General features: G+C 44.0%; 1 protein-coding gene across 1 annotated transcript; it reads left to right on the forward strand.

Annotated features, from left to right (window-relative positions):
- Positions 1-13,779: 13,779 nt before the first annotated feature.
- Positions 13,780-14,173, forward strand: LOC142446952 (large ribosomal subunit protein eL34-like). The gene has a single exon (XM_075548671.1). The coding sequence runs from the start codon at positions 13,795-13,797 to the stop codon at positions 14,146-14,148; it is 354 nt and encodes a 117-aa protein (XP_075404786.1). The 5' UTR covers positions 13,780-13,794; the 3' UTR covers positions 14,149-14,173.
- Positions 14,174-16,809: the final 2,636 nt, after the last annotated feature.

The raw sequence follows: 16,809 nt of genomic DNA on the forward strand, positions 1-16,809 counted from the left end.
ACACTACTACCTTTCCCCATACCTCCCTTCTCCCATGTCCCCCCCGGAACTGTCAGTCCCGTTGTTTTCTCCTCCAGATAGTTTATCCAGCCTATCTTATTTAGATAGACCTGCAGAAATAATAACATGCACAAAAACAAGACAGAGCAAAACCAAACAACAATATAAAACAAAGCAACAACAAACCAATGACCAAAAACAAACCAAAAAACAAGAAAGAAAAGCTTGTAATTAGTTCAAGGACTGTTTGTTGACCTTTAGAAGTGTTTTCCAGTCCAGTCTGTTGGGGCATCATGCTCTGGCCCCAAAGTCCACCTTCAGCATTCCCTGGGGACCTTGCTCTTCATTCCCTTGCTGTTCTGTTGCACCCCCTTAGTGTTTTGCCTCAGTGTGGAAAAATCAGATTGGGTGCAATTCCCACATTGTGTCTCCAGTGTTGTCCCCTGTAGGGCTATGGGTCAGTGAGGGGTGTCATGTCTCATAGTGGGACCGGCCATGTGGTTCTTTCTGTGGACTAGCTGCTCTAATTGGGAACATTGTTCTCAAGGCCTGGTGGGCCAGGATGTGCTCCACTCTCTCCTCTGCTCCCATCTGCTCCAATTAGATATATCCTTCTCCAGGAGCTGCAGATTCAATGGCGTCCTTTGAAATAAATTCTTCTGGGGGAGGGTGCCCACGAGTGTCCTTATGGATGACTCAATTGGCCACTACCCTTTGCAATAAAAAGTCAGTGTCAAAAAATTTTTGCTGTTGTTTTTAACTATTACTCTCCAGGAAACCTAATGGGGCAGTGATACTATGTCACATTGGGTTGCATAAATCAGAACCAACTTGATGGTATCTAAGAAAAACACACTTTGGAATAGATGGAGGTGCCCTGGAAGGCATTTTTTTGCTAGAGAGACTCATGGGCCGGGCCAGTGGGGAAGAAGCTGCCCTTGGCTGAACTGTGCATTTGTCTTAATGATCCCATGGAAGTGCAGAATCCGTGCCCTAAGCACTTACTGAGTACTTTGTATGTGTTAGGTTGTTGGCAGGATGGTTTACATACTTGACCTTAATAACACTCATCAATAGTTAAAAACAACAAAAAAAAAACCCAATCACCAAACCAGTTGCCATAGAGTTGATTCCAAGCCCCATATGTCACAGAGTTGATTCCAGCCCCATATGTCACAGAGAACTGTGTTCTGTAGGATTTTAATGGCTGTGACCTTTCAGAAGTAGATTGCTAGAACCTCAAGGTATTTCTGGGTGGGCTCAAAATGCCAGTCCTCTAGTTAGTAACCCAGTGAGACACCCAGGGACTCCTCCAAATGACAACCACAGTGACCCCCTTCCTTATAATAGGATGCCAGTCATTTGTTGGAGAGGTTAATAGACTTTCTAGAATACAAGTCCCTAGATTAGACATTAATTCCATTCCTAAGTCTTTCTTTCATGTGAAGTGGTACATATGTTGGAACAGTTAGGTATGGTTCCTATCTAATGTCAGTTAGTCAAATGTTGGTCTTATATAGTATATCATATACCTACCTATCCATACATTTTTTTAAATTAAGGGAATACCACTAGATACACTAAAACATCTTTAGCATCACACAATAACAACAACATTATGGTATGTGTTGCTAAGTATCATCCATTTGCTATCATGAATCACTGTATGTACTTCAACTTTTTAACATGATCAACTGAACAGTGTTTGGTTCCTCACTACAAGTTTTATGTAAGCTAGACCTTCGTGATCTAGAATTACGTGTACTACCTTGTAACATAAAGGTCACCAGCCCAGATTGATATTACCTGTTCCTTCAGAGCAGAATGGCACCTTGGACACAGCAGGAGCCTGAGAGCCAGCAGACACACAGTTCTTGACCAGACCTTGCTGCTGCTTGGCATCTGGCCCTGTGCATGTCACGGCCCCTTTCTGAGTTTCCATTTCTTCGGGTGGTTGTGTGCTGTCCAGTCAATTCCAACTCCTATGAAACCCTGTGGACCAGAGAAGAATTGTCCCAGGGGTTCCTTCCAGCGTTGTCATCTTTACAAAAGCAGACTGCCACATCTTTCTCCCATGGCACAGCTGGGAGATTCAAGCAGCCTATCTTGCAGTTAACAGCTTCCCTGTGCCACCGACACTCCCTCAGTTTCTGTATGGTTCATTCATGCATGCTTGCTCTTCCCTCCAACTTCCTTTTATGAAACAAAAAGTCCACCAAACTCCCTACTGTCGAGTTGATCCCGACTCATGGCAACCCAAGGCGACAGGCTAGAACTGCCTCTGTAGTTTTCTAAGAATGTAACTCTTTAAGGAATAGAAAGCTCTGTCTTTCTCCCATGGAGAGGTTGGTGGTTTTGAACTGCTGACCTTGCAGTTAGCAGCTCAATGCATGACTACTACACCACCAGGGCTCATTTTATAGATGCTAGGAAACGGGTTTTCAAAGAGCTGAGAGAGCTGTGTCTACTACAAACTAGATTTGTGTCATTCTTAGATTCTAGATCTTCCCCTCAAGCCCTGTCAAAAAAGTGACCTGAGCACTCCCCCTCCTTTCAGCCAATTGAACTGTGCTGCCCACACAGTTACATCTTTCATGGGATAAGGCAGGGACCTACAGGATTAAGCTGGCCCTTTCCAAGGAGCCCCTAAAAGAACAAAAACAAACAATAAACACTGAATTTATCAGGAAATTTTGACTAAGGATCAAAAGTGATGTCCTCCCTAGAACAACGACAAAGCAAATGAAACTTACATTGAAAAATATCAAAAGACCTGCATCTTAGCATGCATGCCCCACATCAGTACTAGGCTCCTTGGTGGTTTGAGGGGTTATGAGTTGGTCTGCTAACAGAAAGGTTAGTCATTTTAACCCACCAGTCTATCCTTGGGAGAAAGATAAGGTTGTCTGCTCCCATGAAGATTTCCAATGTTGGAAACTCTAAGGAATAGTTCTAGTCTGTCCTATAGGGTCACTATGAGTCAGAATTGATTCTGTGGCTGACCCAATGAAAAACAAAACAAAACCTCAATATATCAGTAATTGGTAAAGTTTTACAGGAGCAGAAAGCCTCATCTTTCTCTCTTTGAGTAACTGGTGAGTCAGAACTGCTGACCTTAGGGTTAGCAGCTCAACTGGTTCCCTACTGTGCCATTGGGCACATAGTAATTGCCAAATTAAGAAGTGTAAGATAAATAAATTTGGAGAATTTCTAATATAAGACAACCAGCAGCAATATGGGACTTTAACAAAATTTGTGAAGACAATATGTTTCCTAATTTTCTAATCTATCACAGATATACACATTTGTAAAAACCAACAAATGAATGACTAGGAAAAATTAAAGAAAACAGATACGCATAATAAAGTCCCAACTTTTTGTTAGATTCAACAGATAAGAAATTATTCAGTCACATTGTTTCAAAGGAGTTTATGTTCACTTTCTAGGATAACATCAAAAGACCACAAATTGGGTGGCTTTAAGGAGCCTGTGGTAGTTAAATAATCTGGTGTCAATTTGAGGATTAAGAGTGTAGGGGTGGAATCTAGGCTGTCAGTCAGGTCATAGCCAGTGAGGCCTCTGTATGGGCATGGCCTTCGCTTGAGGATTCTGGGAATTCTGATATTTCCTCCTCTGAGGCAGGAGATGCCCTCTCTCTGCACAATCCCTGAGAGGCTCTCTACTGACAAGACTCATGGAACTACGCTAGTGCCCTGCGCTGGAACAGCCTTGTGGAGACCCCTGCCAGTGCTGTGATGCTGACACCACCGCTGCATCCACAAGACTTCCCACTGACTGGCCTGTGATCTTCCTGCACTCAGCATGTGTTTCCTGAGTCTGAAGAAGACTTTAGAGATTGGTATTGGACATAATATCAGACTTATGGACTTGATCTGGACTGGGCTGGGATGTTTTCTCAATGTTCAATTGTTCTTATATATAAACCTCTTTCTTATACACATGAGTCTCCCTGGATTTGTTTCTCTAGTCATCCCAGACTCACACAGAACCCTGGTGGTACCGTGGGTTACGACTCACAGTGACCCAATGGACAACAGGTCAAAACACTGTCCAGTCTTGTACCATTTTAACCACTGGTGTTATGTTGAAGCTCATTGTTGCCACCCCTGTGTCAACCCAGCTCATTACGGGCTTTCCTCTTTTTCTCTGACCCTCTAATTTCATGTTCTCCAGGAACTTGGTCCTGACAACAGAGCTAAAGTACCTGAAACAATGTATCACTAACCTTGCTTATTATTATTATATTATGAAGAATTAGGTGGAAGTTTACAGAGCTGTTTTTTATAAACATGTTTTATATTCAACAATTCATAAAGATTTTGTTTCATCTTGTCCTCTGCAATCTCCTCCAAGTACCATCCCTTGGTCTGCTTCCTCCCTATGCTTCTCTTTTCCTTTCCTCTTTCTTAACTCTCTGAACCTTCTAAATCAGCAATTCTCAACCTGTGGGTTGCCTGATTCAGACAGTAGCAAAATGACAGTGATGCAAGGGGCTTAAGTGGAGAGCAAATGCTTTGAGAATGATTGGGGCAGGGAATGTATGGATGTGCTTTATACAATTGATGTATGTATATGTGTGGATTGTGGTAAGAGTTGTATGAGTCCTTAATAAAATGTAAAAGAAGAAAAGAGAAAAAAATGATTAGGGCAAAGACTGTACAGATGTGCTTTATACAATTGATGTATGTATATGTGTGAACTGTGAAAAGAATTGTATGAGCCCCAATAAATTGTTAAAATAAAAAAATTTTAAAAAAGAAAGGAAAAAAAAAGAGAAAATAATGTTATGGTTGGGGGGGGGGGGTCACCACAACATGAGGGACTGTATGAAAGGGTTGTAGCATTAGAAGGTTGAGAACCACTGTTCTAAATGCTGCCATTTCCATTTAAATGGTTGATTATTCTACCATGGGGTGGGGTAACCGAAGGGTAACTAAAGGTCATAATCTTGGCGGGCAAGCCCACCTGTCTCAGAGCAGTAACCCTGTTCTCTTTGATGGAGTTTCAGTCTACATTTCTCTCCCACTCTCTCGAGAACCTTCCAATGTCATCCTTTCAGAGCAGTTGATGGAACCACCCTGGCTTCTAAGGAACACTCAGACTATACTTCTAAGGACTATTTGTTTTTGTTTCTGGCAGTCCATGGTACATGAACAATATTCTTTATCAACACTGTGATTCAAAGGCAGTATTACTTTTTGTTAACTGATAACATCTTGTATTTCCAAACAAGATCACATTTTAATTAGCACAGGCTGGCACTTCTGAGACTTTTGAGGGTGGTACAACTCAGTCCATTACACTAACCAAAACCAAAAAAGACAAACCAGACCAGCTGCCTTCCTTCAGAGGTACACCTAGGTGGGTTTAAACTTCCAAACTTTTGCTTAATCATTTTTGTCAAACACCTAACCCTTTGCGTCATTCAGGGACTCCTTGTCAAAACATGGCTACTCTCATTTCTGTGTACGTCGAACCAGTATCAGGTAGTTTGTGGGCCCAAGCCAGCCCTCAGACCTTGAGCTTGTTAGAAACCATTATTATTATCCTTACCAGATTGCGGTGAGTTCATGCACATAAAACTACACGTAAGCTGCACAGGATGGGTTGGGCTGTAGTTTGACCCGCTTACATCGGGGTACGCTGAGAGGTGGCTCCGGCAAGAGGATGACCTGCCTGAAGTTGCATAGCAGTAAGTAGCAGAGAGAGGGGTTGGACAGCTCTTGTCCTGCGCCGTTTCCACTCTACTTTGTGCACTGGGCACTGGGATGGGCCACTCAGCCGTGCCTTTAAGGAAAGATTTGTTGTCCCAACTGCAGGAAGTGCTAGCTGTCCTTTTGAAATCACCTTACGTGGCTGCAGAGTCTTCTCTGCCAGATATGCCTATCCTAACACAGCCTACATCCAATGGCCAATCCAGGATGTGGGAACATCAAGGTCCAGCCATTGGGACAACCCTGATAGGCCCTGTCAGCTGGGTCTTTCCCTGGGTCCAATCCTGCAGTCTTCCTCTTCCTTTGAGGAACGTGGCCATGCCGGCTCTGCTGAACTCCATCTCAGGATCTGCTTCCTGTGTAACCCGGCGTGTATGCGGGTTGTGGGAGTTGTCCTGTGCTGCCCAGTCAACTTTGACTCACAGCAACTCACAGGAGCTTGGGGTTGTTGTTGCTCTTATTACTCTAGCACAATTCCTTTATTTCTAATATAAAAATTAGATTAACTTACCATATCTTAAGATAATTTCCCCTTGAAGGAACGCTTCCTTTTCAGTACTTGGAGGTCCGGAAGAAGCAGCTAGAAAATGTACTACTGTGGGAAACAAGGATTGCTTAAATCAAATTGGGGTGAAAGGGCCTCTGTTTTTTCTTTCTGATGACCAGCTGTGACCTTGTCCTTTGGGAGGTTGAGGGAGTTTCTTATTTCCTGTAGGTGCTGTGAGGTGATAACACTCTTGCAGGACAACTTTGATGCTGTATGAATTCTGCCACACTCTAGCTCTGGTTTCACCAGTCCATTAGAACTATGTGGTGAAGTTCCATTTATTGGAATGGCTCTTCTATCCTTGTCTTTGTAACTCCCACTGAGGGCTTGGGTGGGACCATGGAAATAATGCAAGTGAAACCTTCATGGAGGGGATTCGTGGGTATAGGACTGAGATGTCGCAAAAGCAGGAGAGTATCCAGAGGTTCATCAAGAAAGAAGAGCCAGCAGCCAAGCACATTTGAAATCCCTCCCGGCCTGGAGTGGTAGAGTCAGTAGAGGTCATGCAACACTGAGAACAGAGACCAACACAAGCAGAGCGGAGGAGTAGCACTGAGAGAGACTTGGAAAGTGTACCACAGAGCAGCAGGCAGGCTTCCTGGCCTCAGAGGCAGAGGTCAAGGGGCTATGTGGCAGAGAGGAAGAGAGAGAGATGTGGTGCTGGCTAAAGGGAGGCACAGCTAGGGACCAGTGGTTGTACCCTTAACGTTTTCTGATCCTGGCTTGTGCATACAAGTTAACTTCCCTGGTCATCCTCCATCTTTGTGAGTGTTGTGAGTTCTGGGTGGCCACTGCAATGCAGTATAGAACCCAGCAGAAAATAGAGTGCTGTGGGTGAAAGGATTGGTGTCAGGATAGGGTAAAGAAAGGTGGAGTGTGGAGGCATGTCTAACCTCTGCCTCATGGCATATGGCCTTGGGCTGGTGTGGAGGTGAATTCTCCTTCCTGTTGTAGCCAAAGGAGGTCAGAAGTGTCCCCTGGGCTGATTGTTCAAATGACTAACTCCATTTACAATTAATTTTGGTTATAAGTCATACAAATGGGGCAGAGTGCTTATGGGTATGTAGGTCCACATAGTTTAAGGCTGTTTATTTGTTTGTCAGAACTTGTTTGGGCCCACGGTGGCTGCCATCTTGCATGGCTGTGCCCCATAGAGTTTTCTAGGCTGTAATCTTTATCTTTCTCCCATGGAACTGCTGAGAGCCTCCTTCAACTGGCAGCCTTTCAATTGGAAACCACACGCTTAACTGTTGAGTTACCAGAGCTCCTCATAGGAGGGCTAGGAGCAAGAACTAACATAACCAAAGTCACATAGTTTTAAATTAGTCTAGTTAGAATTTGAACTGGCCAACAAAGTGACCTCCTGCCCACCAGCCTGGGGGGCTTGGCAGGAGGGGCTAGGATCAGAAAAGCTAGGTTTAAGTTATGAAACTTAAACTAACTCTCATTCCTCCAAAATGGCACACCCACTCTTGAAGACAGTTTCATAATCTACCAGAAAATTTCTAAGTTACTCAACTGATTTGAAAACTTACACCCACACAAAAACTGGCACATGAAGGTTGATAGCAGCTTTTTTCATAACCACTAAAAAATAAAAGCAACCAAGGTGTCCTTGAATCGGTGAGTGGATTAACAAATGGTGGGAAAGCCATCCAAGGAAGTGTTATTCAGAAATCAAAAGCAAGAAACTAGACATTCACGTGTCAACAAGAATGACTATCAACTGTGTTTTGCTGAGATCAAAAAGACTATACGAGGAATGATTTTGTTCCTAAGACATTCTGGAAAAGACAAAACATTAGGGATAGAAAAATCCGGGTGCCAGAGGCTGGGAGAGGGGAGTGGTTGGGTAGGGAAGCACAGGGATGCTTTGGGGCGGTAGAGGCACTCTGCACGGTAGCATGGTAGTAGGCCCAGGCATTTGGCCAAATCCATAGAACTTTGTAATACAAAGTTTAAACTTTAATGAATCCAAATTAAATCGAAAGCAGATGGTGACATCTCACTTAAGTTGGGGGTGGTGGTGGTGGTGATTTTAGTAACTTTGGAAAACAAGCATATTGACTGGAAACTGTAAGACTAATGATAAGACAGACAATGTAGATAAACACTGTACTCTAGTTGGTAAAGTTACTTCTCATGGGACCATAGGTTAATAATTCAAAAACTGCTATCGTCTCATTGTTAGACTTGAGAGTGAACAAACGAACAGATGGCAGCAGTCTTCTGACTGCTGAAGAGGGGAGGTCTGCGTAAGTGGACTAGTATGAGGGTTAGTATGAGCCATGGGTGAGGATTTGAGTGAGAGCTATCAATAGAAACAAGCTCATTACTGGAACGGATGCATACATATAGAAATGATTATGAACACGTACTTGTGCATGAGTTCGTATTTTCTAGCTCTGCCCACTAAGGAGCCATAGTAATGCCACTCCAATAGTAGCTAGCACACATAGAAACCAGATCTTGGTTTTTAACAATATTCACAATAAAAAGAAGTAGGGAATCCTTAGAAAAATGGCTGATTCTAGAACTGGAGCAGAGAAAATAAAAGATAAGGCTGAAGCATTGTATTTCCAGAGAGTAACAAAATGCAACCCACTGCCATTGAGTTGATTCTGACTCGGTGGTGGTAGTGGTGGTGGTGGTGGTAGTGGGGAATGCCTTCGAGTTTGTTCTGGAACATAGCAACCCTGTGTAAAACAGAATGAAAGACTGCCTGGTCCTGTGTCATCCTCACAATTGCTCTTATGTGTGATCCTATAAGAGGGTCTTGCTCTGTTTCGCTGCCCCTTTATTTTACCAAGCATGATGCTCTTCTCCAAGGACTGGACTCTCCTGACAACACATCCAAAATATGTGAGACAAAGTGTGTTAGTCTGGGTTGGCTAAAGAAACAAATCCAGAGATGCTCATATATGTGTGAGAGAGCTGCAAATCAAGAAGTAATTAGGCATCAATAAAACAACCCAGTCCAGTCCAGAGAAAGTCCTCATAGTTTGATATTAGCCCATAAGTCTGATATTAGCCCATGAATTCCTCTTCAGACTCACACAGCACAAGCGATGATGCCAAATGCAGGAAGATAACAGGCCAGTGGGTGGCAAATCCTGTGGGTCCAGTGGTGGTAGAAGCATCTCCAGGGCTCTGGCTGCCATCAGCGTGGCTCTATGTATCTTGTCAACAGGAATGTGAAGCAGAGAGTGTGTCCCAACTCTAGAGAGGAAGAGAGGCATCAGAAGGCCACGCCCATAAGGAGGCATCAATCAGGCTATTACCTGATTGACAGGCTAGACTCCACCCCTATAATCTATTTATCAAGTTGACATTAAATTATGTAACCACCACACCATCCTTGCCTCTAAGAAGCATTTCTGGTTGTACTTCTTCCAAGACAAACTTGTTTGTTCTTTTGACAATCCATGGTACTTTCAATGTTCTTTGTCAACACCACAGGTCAGATACATTGATTTTTTTCTTTGACCTTCCATATTCAATGTTCAACTTTTACATGTATATGAGGCAATTAAAAAAAACATAGCTTGGGTCACTTAGTCCTCAAAGTGACATCCTTGCTTTTCAATACTTTCAAAAGGTCTTGTAATCAGATTTACCTAATGTAATGCATCACTTAATCTCTTGAATGTTGCTTCCACGATCATTAACTGTGGATCCAAGCAAGGCAAAATCCTTGACAACGTCAATCTTTTCTCCATTTATCATAATGTTACCTATTGGTCCCGTTGTGAGGTCTTTGGTTTTCTTTACATTAAGTTGTAACCCTTACTGAAAGCTACAATTCTTGATGTACATCAGCAAGTGCTTCAAGTCCTCCTCACTTCCAGCAGGCAAAGTGTGTCATGTATAGATCACAGGTTATTAATAAGCCTTCCTCCAATCCTGATGCCACCTTCTTCTTCATATAAGCCGTTTCGCTGATGATTTGCTCAGCACACAAATTGAATACATATGGCGAGGGAATACAACCCTGACACATCCACCTTTCCTGATTTTAAACTGTGCAGCAGGCCCTCTTTCTATTCCAACACTGCCTCTTGATCTACATACAGGTTCTGCGTGAGTGAAGTCACCCAAAGCCATAGCCACTCAGCCCAAACCACAGGCTTTCTAATCCTGGTGAGGTTGACCGTCTCAGCAGCCCCACAGGCAGGTCTACTTTACCCTCTAGGGCTGTTAAGGGTTGGAGTTGATTTGGTGCCAGTTTCATCCAGTCCGCCCTCTTCCTTTAAAGCCAGAAGCAAAGCATCTTCTTCCCTGCTTCCTTTGGCATATCTCTGATGCCTGCCTAGTAAAGCCTCTCTGCCTCCCACTTATACAAGGATACATGTGACTGCATTTTAAGCCAATCTGGACAATCCAAATTCATCTTTCCATTTTAACTTAAACCCATCTGCAAAGACTCTTTATTTTTGCAAAAGAAGGTAATACTAACAGGTTCCAGAAGTTAGATTCTGAATTTCATGGAAGAGCGGGACCTTTAGCTCATTTTTTATGAGAGATGCCAAGCAAGTTATTCATCTTCTCTGAGGCTCCAATTCTTCCCCTAGAGGTCACATATGAAAATATATGTAAATGAAGGTAGTTGATCTATAGCTAGGAGGGAGAGGCCTGAAGAATACCTAAGCGATGCTGGGGTCGTGGTTAAGGCATGGTGATACAGGCCAAAGAACACAGAGTCAAGGGGCCAGAGATCCCGGTTCAAATCCCAGCTCTGTTGATGCCTAGCAGTGTGGCAACAAGCAAGTCACTATCTCTACCTGGGCTAGAAAGGATTATGTTTATATTTCTACTAGCAGATGGATTGCAATCCCTCCTGGTAGCAAGAGTATACTTAGCAGATGCTAGTGGTAATGATGGTGCAGGACCAGGCACTGTGGCTGGTATGCACACCTGAGGAGTGGCTCCTTTGCTGGCTTCCACCAGGATCCCATGAGTCTAGAGCAGAGTCAACAAACTCCAGTCAATGTTCGTACTGCCGGAGCAAAGAACCATTTTTATAAACACTTACAATTGCTTTGAGGATGCGGAACACTTACTTTAAACCCCAATAAAGTGAATGTCTTCCCCTCCCACAAATTCTGTGTCTCATCAATCTTCCTGTATTGCAAAAACTAATATTCAGTATTTTGAAATTTGTCAGTTAAAATGTGTGTTTTCCTCTTTTATTATACAAATACGTATACACAATCCTTTGGTCTGCAAAGTCTTTACATCTACAGTTAATCCCTGTGTTAGGTTAGGTTGTCTAGAGAAACAAAGCCAGTGGCACTCATATGGGTATAAGACAGAACTTTGTTATCTCAAGACATAGATTGGATCAAGAAGGCATCCCAGCCCGGTCCATGGTCCAGTGGTACTGAGAGGCCTCTCCAGATTCACATAACTGCAGGCCGATCATGCAGAAAGGCGAAGTGGGAAGCACGATTGTGGATGTGGTCACATGAATCCAAGGTTGATGGGAACATGGCAGAGTGCCAACAGCTCCCACCTTAGCTCCCAGGGTTGGTGGTCCACATGGGGCCACCCCTGGAGGGCAGACACGGAGTCCCATCAAGGACAAAGGCAAAGGTCAAGAGAGAGGGGGGAGGGAAGCCCAGTGTCTCTTATAAAAAGGTCATACTTCCCAGGAGGCATCATGAGGCTGTGACCTGATTTGACAGGTTGAACTTCACCCCTACACAAGTGCAAGTGGACATAAACTCTTAACAGAAACAACCCCCCTAAAAAACAACAACAAAACTCACCGCCATTGGGCAACCCCATAGGACAGGATAGAACTAGAGGCTGTAGCTTTACAGGAGTAGGGAGCCTCTTCTTTCTCCAGTGGAATGGCAGCTTGGAATGATGGTGAGCAGCTTACTACATAGCCACTAAGCCACTAGGGCGCGCTCTCTCTCTCTTCTCTCTCTCTCTCTCTCTTCTCTCTCTCTCTCTCTCTCTCTCTCTCTCTCTCTCTCTCTCTCTCTCTCTCGTCTCTCTCTCTCTCTTTTGTCTCTCTCTCTCTCTTGTCTCTCTTTCTCTCTCTCTCTCTCTCTCTCTCTCACACACACACACACACATTTATGGTTTAAAAAATAATTTATATCTGTTGTCATTTCCTGTTCCAGTTAATCAGGCACCATGTATTCCATCTCAAATCTGTCTGAATTCATCCTCCAAACCACTTCCAGTCTGCAGCCAGAAAGAAGGCTCTTCTGAAAGGTAGGTCTGACTCTGTCATTTCCCCTGGTTCAAATTGCCCCATGGCTTCTCATGCCTCCAGATCTGCTCAGTGTCTGAGCTGGCCTGCAGTCCTTGGAAATCTGACTCCTGCCTTTCTTCTCAGCCTTTCCCTGCCCTCCAGACACACTGAACTAGTTCCCCAAGGTGTTTTGTGTCACCTTCCCTCCAGTGTTTTGTACAAACTGTCCCCTTAGCCTGAAATGTCTTTCACCTACTACCCAAAATGAACACCTTTTCCTCTTGGACAGACATTTCAGATCTTGAGAAAAATCTTCCCTGACCCCATTTCATGCCAGTCTGTTAGGTGCCTCCACTGGGCTTCCACAGCCCCCTGCTGCCTTCCAACCCAGCGCTGATCCCTTTGTGAATGCCTGTGACCTCCACCAGACTGGACACCCCTTGAGCAGGGAGAGGCCAGTCAGTTTGCATGGATGTCCCTTGAGTCCTGTGTCAGAGTCCCTCTAAACTATGGAGTAGTTGGCATAACTCAAGTGGATGATACAGCTCTGACTCTGACTCCATTTTGTCCTAGGCTCAGCTTCCCTTTCTAGCACCATGGTTGTTGATGAGGAAATAAAGGAGGGATAGTTTATTCTCAAGAAGAAAATAGACCAGTGATTACGAATTTGCCTGTCTTCATGATGGAGAGAAAATAGCCCACAGGAAGAACTTACTTTAGCTAGCCAATCAGAATATGTTTTGTGTTAGGGCAGGGTGACTAGAGAAACAAATTCAGAGACAATTGTGTGTATATAAGAAAGAGCTTTATATCAAGAAGCTTTATATGGCAGGCAATCATCCCTGCCCAGTCCAGATCCAGACTATAGGTCCGATACTAGTTAAGTCCCTCTTCAGACTCACAAAGCCACATGCAAGCCATGAGTGGAGAGAGCAGACAGGGCAGAGGCTGACTTCCAGGATCACCAAGTGCTCGTCCTGGCTCTTTTCTCCCCTGGACTTGGACTCCTCTGCCATAAACTGGGGGCTGTACAAAGTCTACAGCTTGGGTCAAAGGTGAGCATGGAACCTCGCAGGTAGAGGTGTCACAGCTGAGATTCCAGACACATTTATCAATCCTCCACAGGCAGCCCCAGACAAACATGAGCCAGGGCTCTGGAACTGCCATGATCTGGGCCAGACGGCCGAAGGTAAATTGTCAGTGACTGGTGCAGACCATACTGGGTGAATTGCCAGAGGGGGTGAGACAAAAACAACCATCTATAAAATGTTTGTACCTTCCGGAGACGCTGTGTGGAGGCATTCAAAATGGTTCAGCATCTGACCTACCGGCGTAGGCTGTCCTACAACACCGCCTCTAACAAAACTAGACTATCCCGAATCCCTGGTAACAGATTTGTTTACCTGTATACAAAGAAGGTTGGGAAAGCGCCAAAATCTGCATGTGGCGTGTGCCCGGGTCGACTTCGAGGGGTCCGTGCTGTGAGACCCAAAGTTCTCATGAGGTTGTCCAAAACCAAAAAACACGTCAGCAGGGCTTATGGTGGGTCCATGTGCGCTAAATGTGTCCGAGACAGGATCAAGCACGCTTTCCTGATTGAGGAACAGAAAATCGTGGTGAAAGTGTTGAAGGCACAAGCACAGAGTCAAAAGGCTAAATAAATACAAATGAAGCTTGTTTGAATAATAAAAAAAATGTTTGTACCAAGAATGATGATGACAACAGATGTACAAATGTGCTTGACACAATGGATGCATGTATGGATTATGACGAGTTGTACGAGCCTCCAATAAAATGATTAAAAAAATATTTGTACCATGCTTCAGCAGAAAGTTATTTACTTAGGAAAGGGATTCCTGTAGTTAGTTATAACAATAAGAACATTTTACATAAGCCCAGCTTCCATGCATCAAAATACCTGTAAGGAAAATCCTAATAGGGAATTTTAACAGTTGGGAAATAAACCCAACACACTGCCTTACCCCATGGACTTCCTCATTCCCGGAATGCATCCAAATCCTTGCTTGTGCAGGATGACCTTGCTTGTGCAGCTAAAGTATAAATGCTATGCTCACTGCCATTAGGGGCCCAGATCTTCCGGAAGGCTAGTTCCTCTGGGTCACTGGCTAGTACATATTCTCCAATAGAGCCCCGGTCATTCCCACGTCACAGATTTGCCATTAGAGTAGCTGGGCACCATCCAGTTCTTTTGGTCTCAATGTCACAGAGACGGGTCTGCATGGTCCATCAGTCCTCTGGACTAGTTGTTTCCAGGCATCTTTGATTTTCTTTATTCTTCTTTGCTCTGGAGAAGAGACCAATAGTTGTACCTTAGATGGCTTCCCATAAGATTTTAAGATCTCACTTTCTTCACACCAAAGTAGGATGTATATTTTTTTATGTGTGTGAACTGTGCTGTGTCAACTGACCTTGGTGAATTCCTAGATTGAGCGATTCATCCGCTCAAGGTCTTGCTAAGAAGTTCTCATAACGCTGTTCTCTGTATCCTCTATTTGTATTCACAGGTATATTTGTAACACGCATAACACTATCTGTCAAACCTATACATATTTGTTAAACTTGCATGTATTGGTGGGTCTAGTCCCGTCCACCTCCCCGTATTTGTTGAGCGGTGTGTCTCTGTATCTGTATATGCACAGATGATTCTTGTTACTGTAGCACTGCATATGTCACACTGGCCTCTGTTGCCTTCAGTTCGTATGCATTTCCTAGTGTCTTGGTTTGCCTTAGTAATTTTATGAAGGCTTTCTCCTTAGTGTATACTACTTCCTCCTTTCTCCAGGTTAATGTGTCTACCCTCCAGTTTCAGCCTTGGTAACCATCTGAGATCGTTTATTGTGCCAGCCTGCCCGATAAACACATGTGGGATTAATTGAAGGGTGGAGAGATAAATAGCTTGGCGAGCCTCGCCTTCTTGTCTCTCGCTTTTTGATCATCAGACCAGTGTGCGGCTGCCTTGCTTGTTCTGCGCCTCAATTCGCAAGCTACACTACCTGGGGGACACCTAACCTGTGAACTGTGTTGCTGTAATTTGAGGTCCCTTTAAGACTTGCCTGGCCAGAGAATTGGAATGTTCATCTCTGGAGCTGGGGACTGACAGTTGGCGACCTGCCTTGCTGTTTGCTGCCTGTGCTGGGATAGCCTCTCTCTCTACAGAGGACTACCTGGCGGCCCTCAAGACTTGAAGGCCTGCCAGTGTCTCACAACTCTCTCATGGGAGTGAGTTGCACCGAGCCATTTGTACTGGTTTATAATTTAACTGTTCATTTCTTGTATTATATATATCTCTTTGTATATAATTTAATAGTTCATTTCTTGTGCTATCTATCTATCTATCTATCTATCTATCTAATTATCAGCCATTTGGTTTTGTCTCGCTAGAGAACCCGGTCTGACACACTATCAAAGAATGTTTCTTTTTGTGTGAAAGCCTTTTCTGGAATTTTTATAATAGTGGTCTCATCCAATATTTTTCCTTTTTTGTGACTGACACATTTCACTCAGCATAATGTCCTCTAGGTTTATCTATGTGCAGTGAAGTGAAATTTCATAATATGGCTCTTTGATCCATGGCTCTAGGCAAGTAGGGCTAGTGAAACATGAATAGAGGGGATTGGTCAGTGTGGTTGCCATCTCTCTGACCATAAGAAAGCTCTCTTGGAAACAGGTACCGAAAGAATTCCTGGGACGATCAAGGAAGAAGAGCCACCATGGCTCCTCATGTTCGAGATCCCTGCTAAGTGGTGAAGGCTGACACCAGAGGGATCAGAGGCTGGTGCCTAGGAGACCATGAGACAGACAGAGCAGAGGGGTAGTGCTGCTGAGACCATGAGACAGTATGGCGGAATGAGAGGTGGGCTTCCTGGCCCACAGAGGCAGAGGCCAAAGGACCACATGGCTGAGAGAGTGAGGACCAGAGAGAGATTTGGCTGCTGGCTGAGGAGTGGCATTGCTCAGAAGCAATGACTATATCTTTACTGTGGTTGTTTTTCAACTCAGTTCAACTTAATTGTTAACCACTTTACTGACATATGTTCACCTGCTGTATAAATCAATGGTTCAAACACATCAAAAAGGTATATAATGCTTCTTGATATGAGTGAACTGTTGACTTGTTTGATACGTGGCTATGTATCAATAGAGCTGTTTAAAACATACACACACACATCAAGAAGAGTTGTGCAGTGGGGGAGGGAGGGAAACAGAGGAGCTGATACCAAGGGCTCAAATAGAAAGTAAATGTTTCAAAAATGATGATGGCAACATATGTACTGTCAGGGGAAGCCAGCCCCTAACACATC

This window comes from Tenrec ecaudatus, chromosome 4 (assembly GCF_050624435.1).
Source record: "Tenrec ecaudatus isolate mTenEca1 chromosome 4, mTenEca1.hap1, whole genome shotgun sequence".
Lineage (NCBI taxonomy): Eukaryota > Metazoa > Chordata > Mammalia > Afrosoricida > Tenrecidae > Tenrec > Tenrec ecaudatus.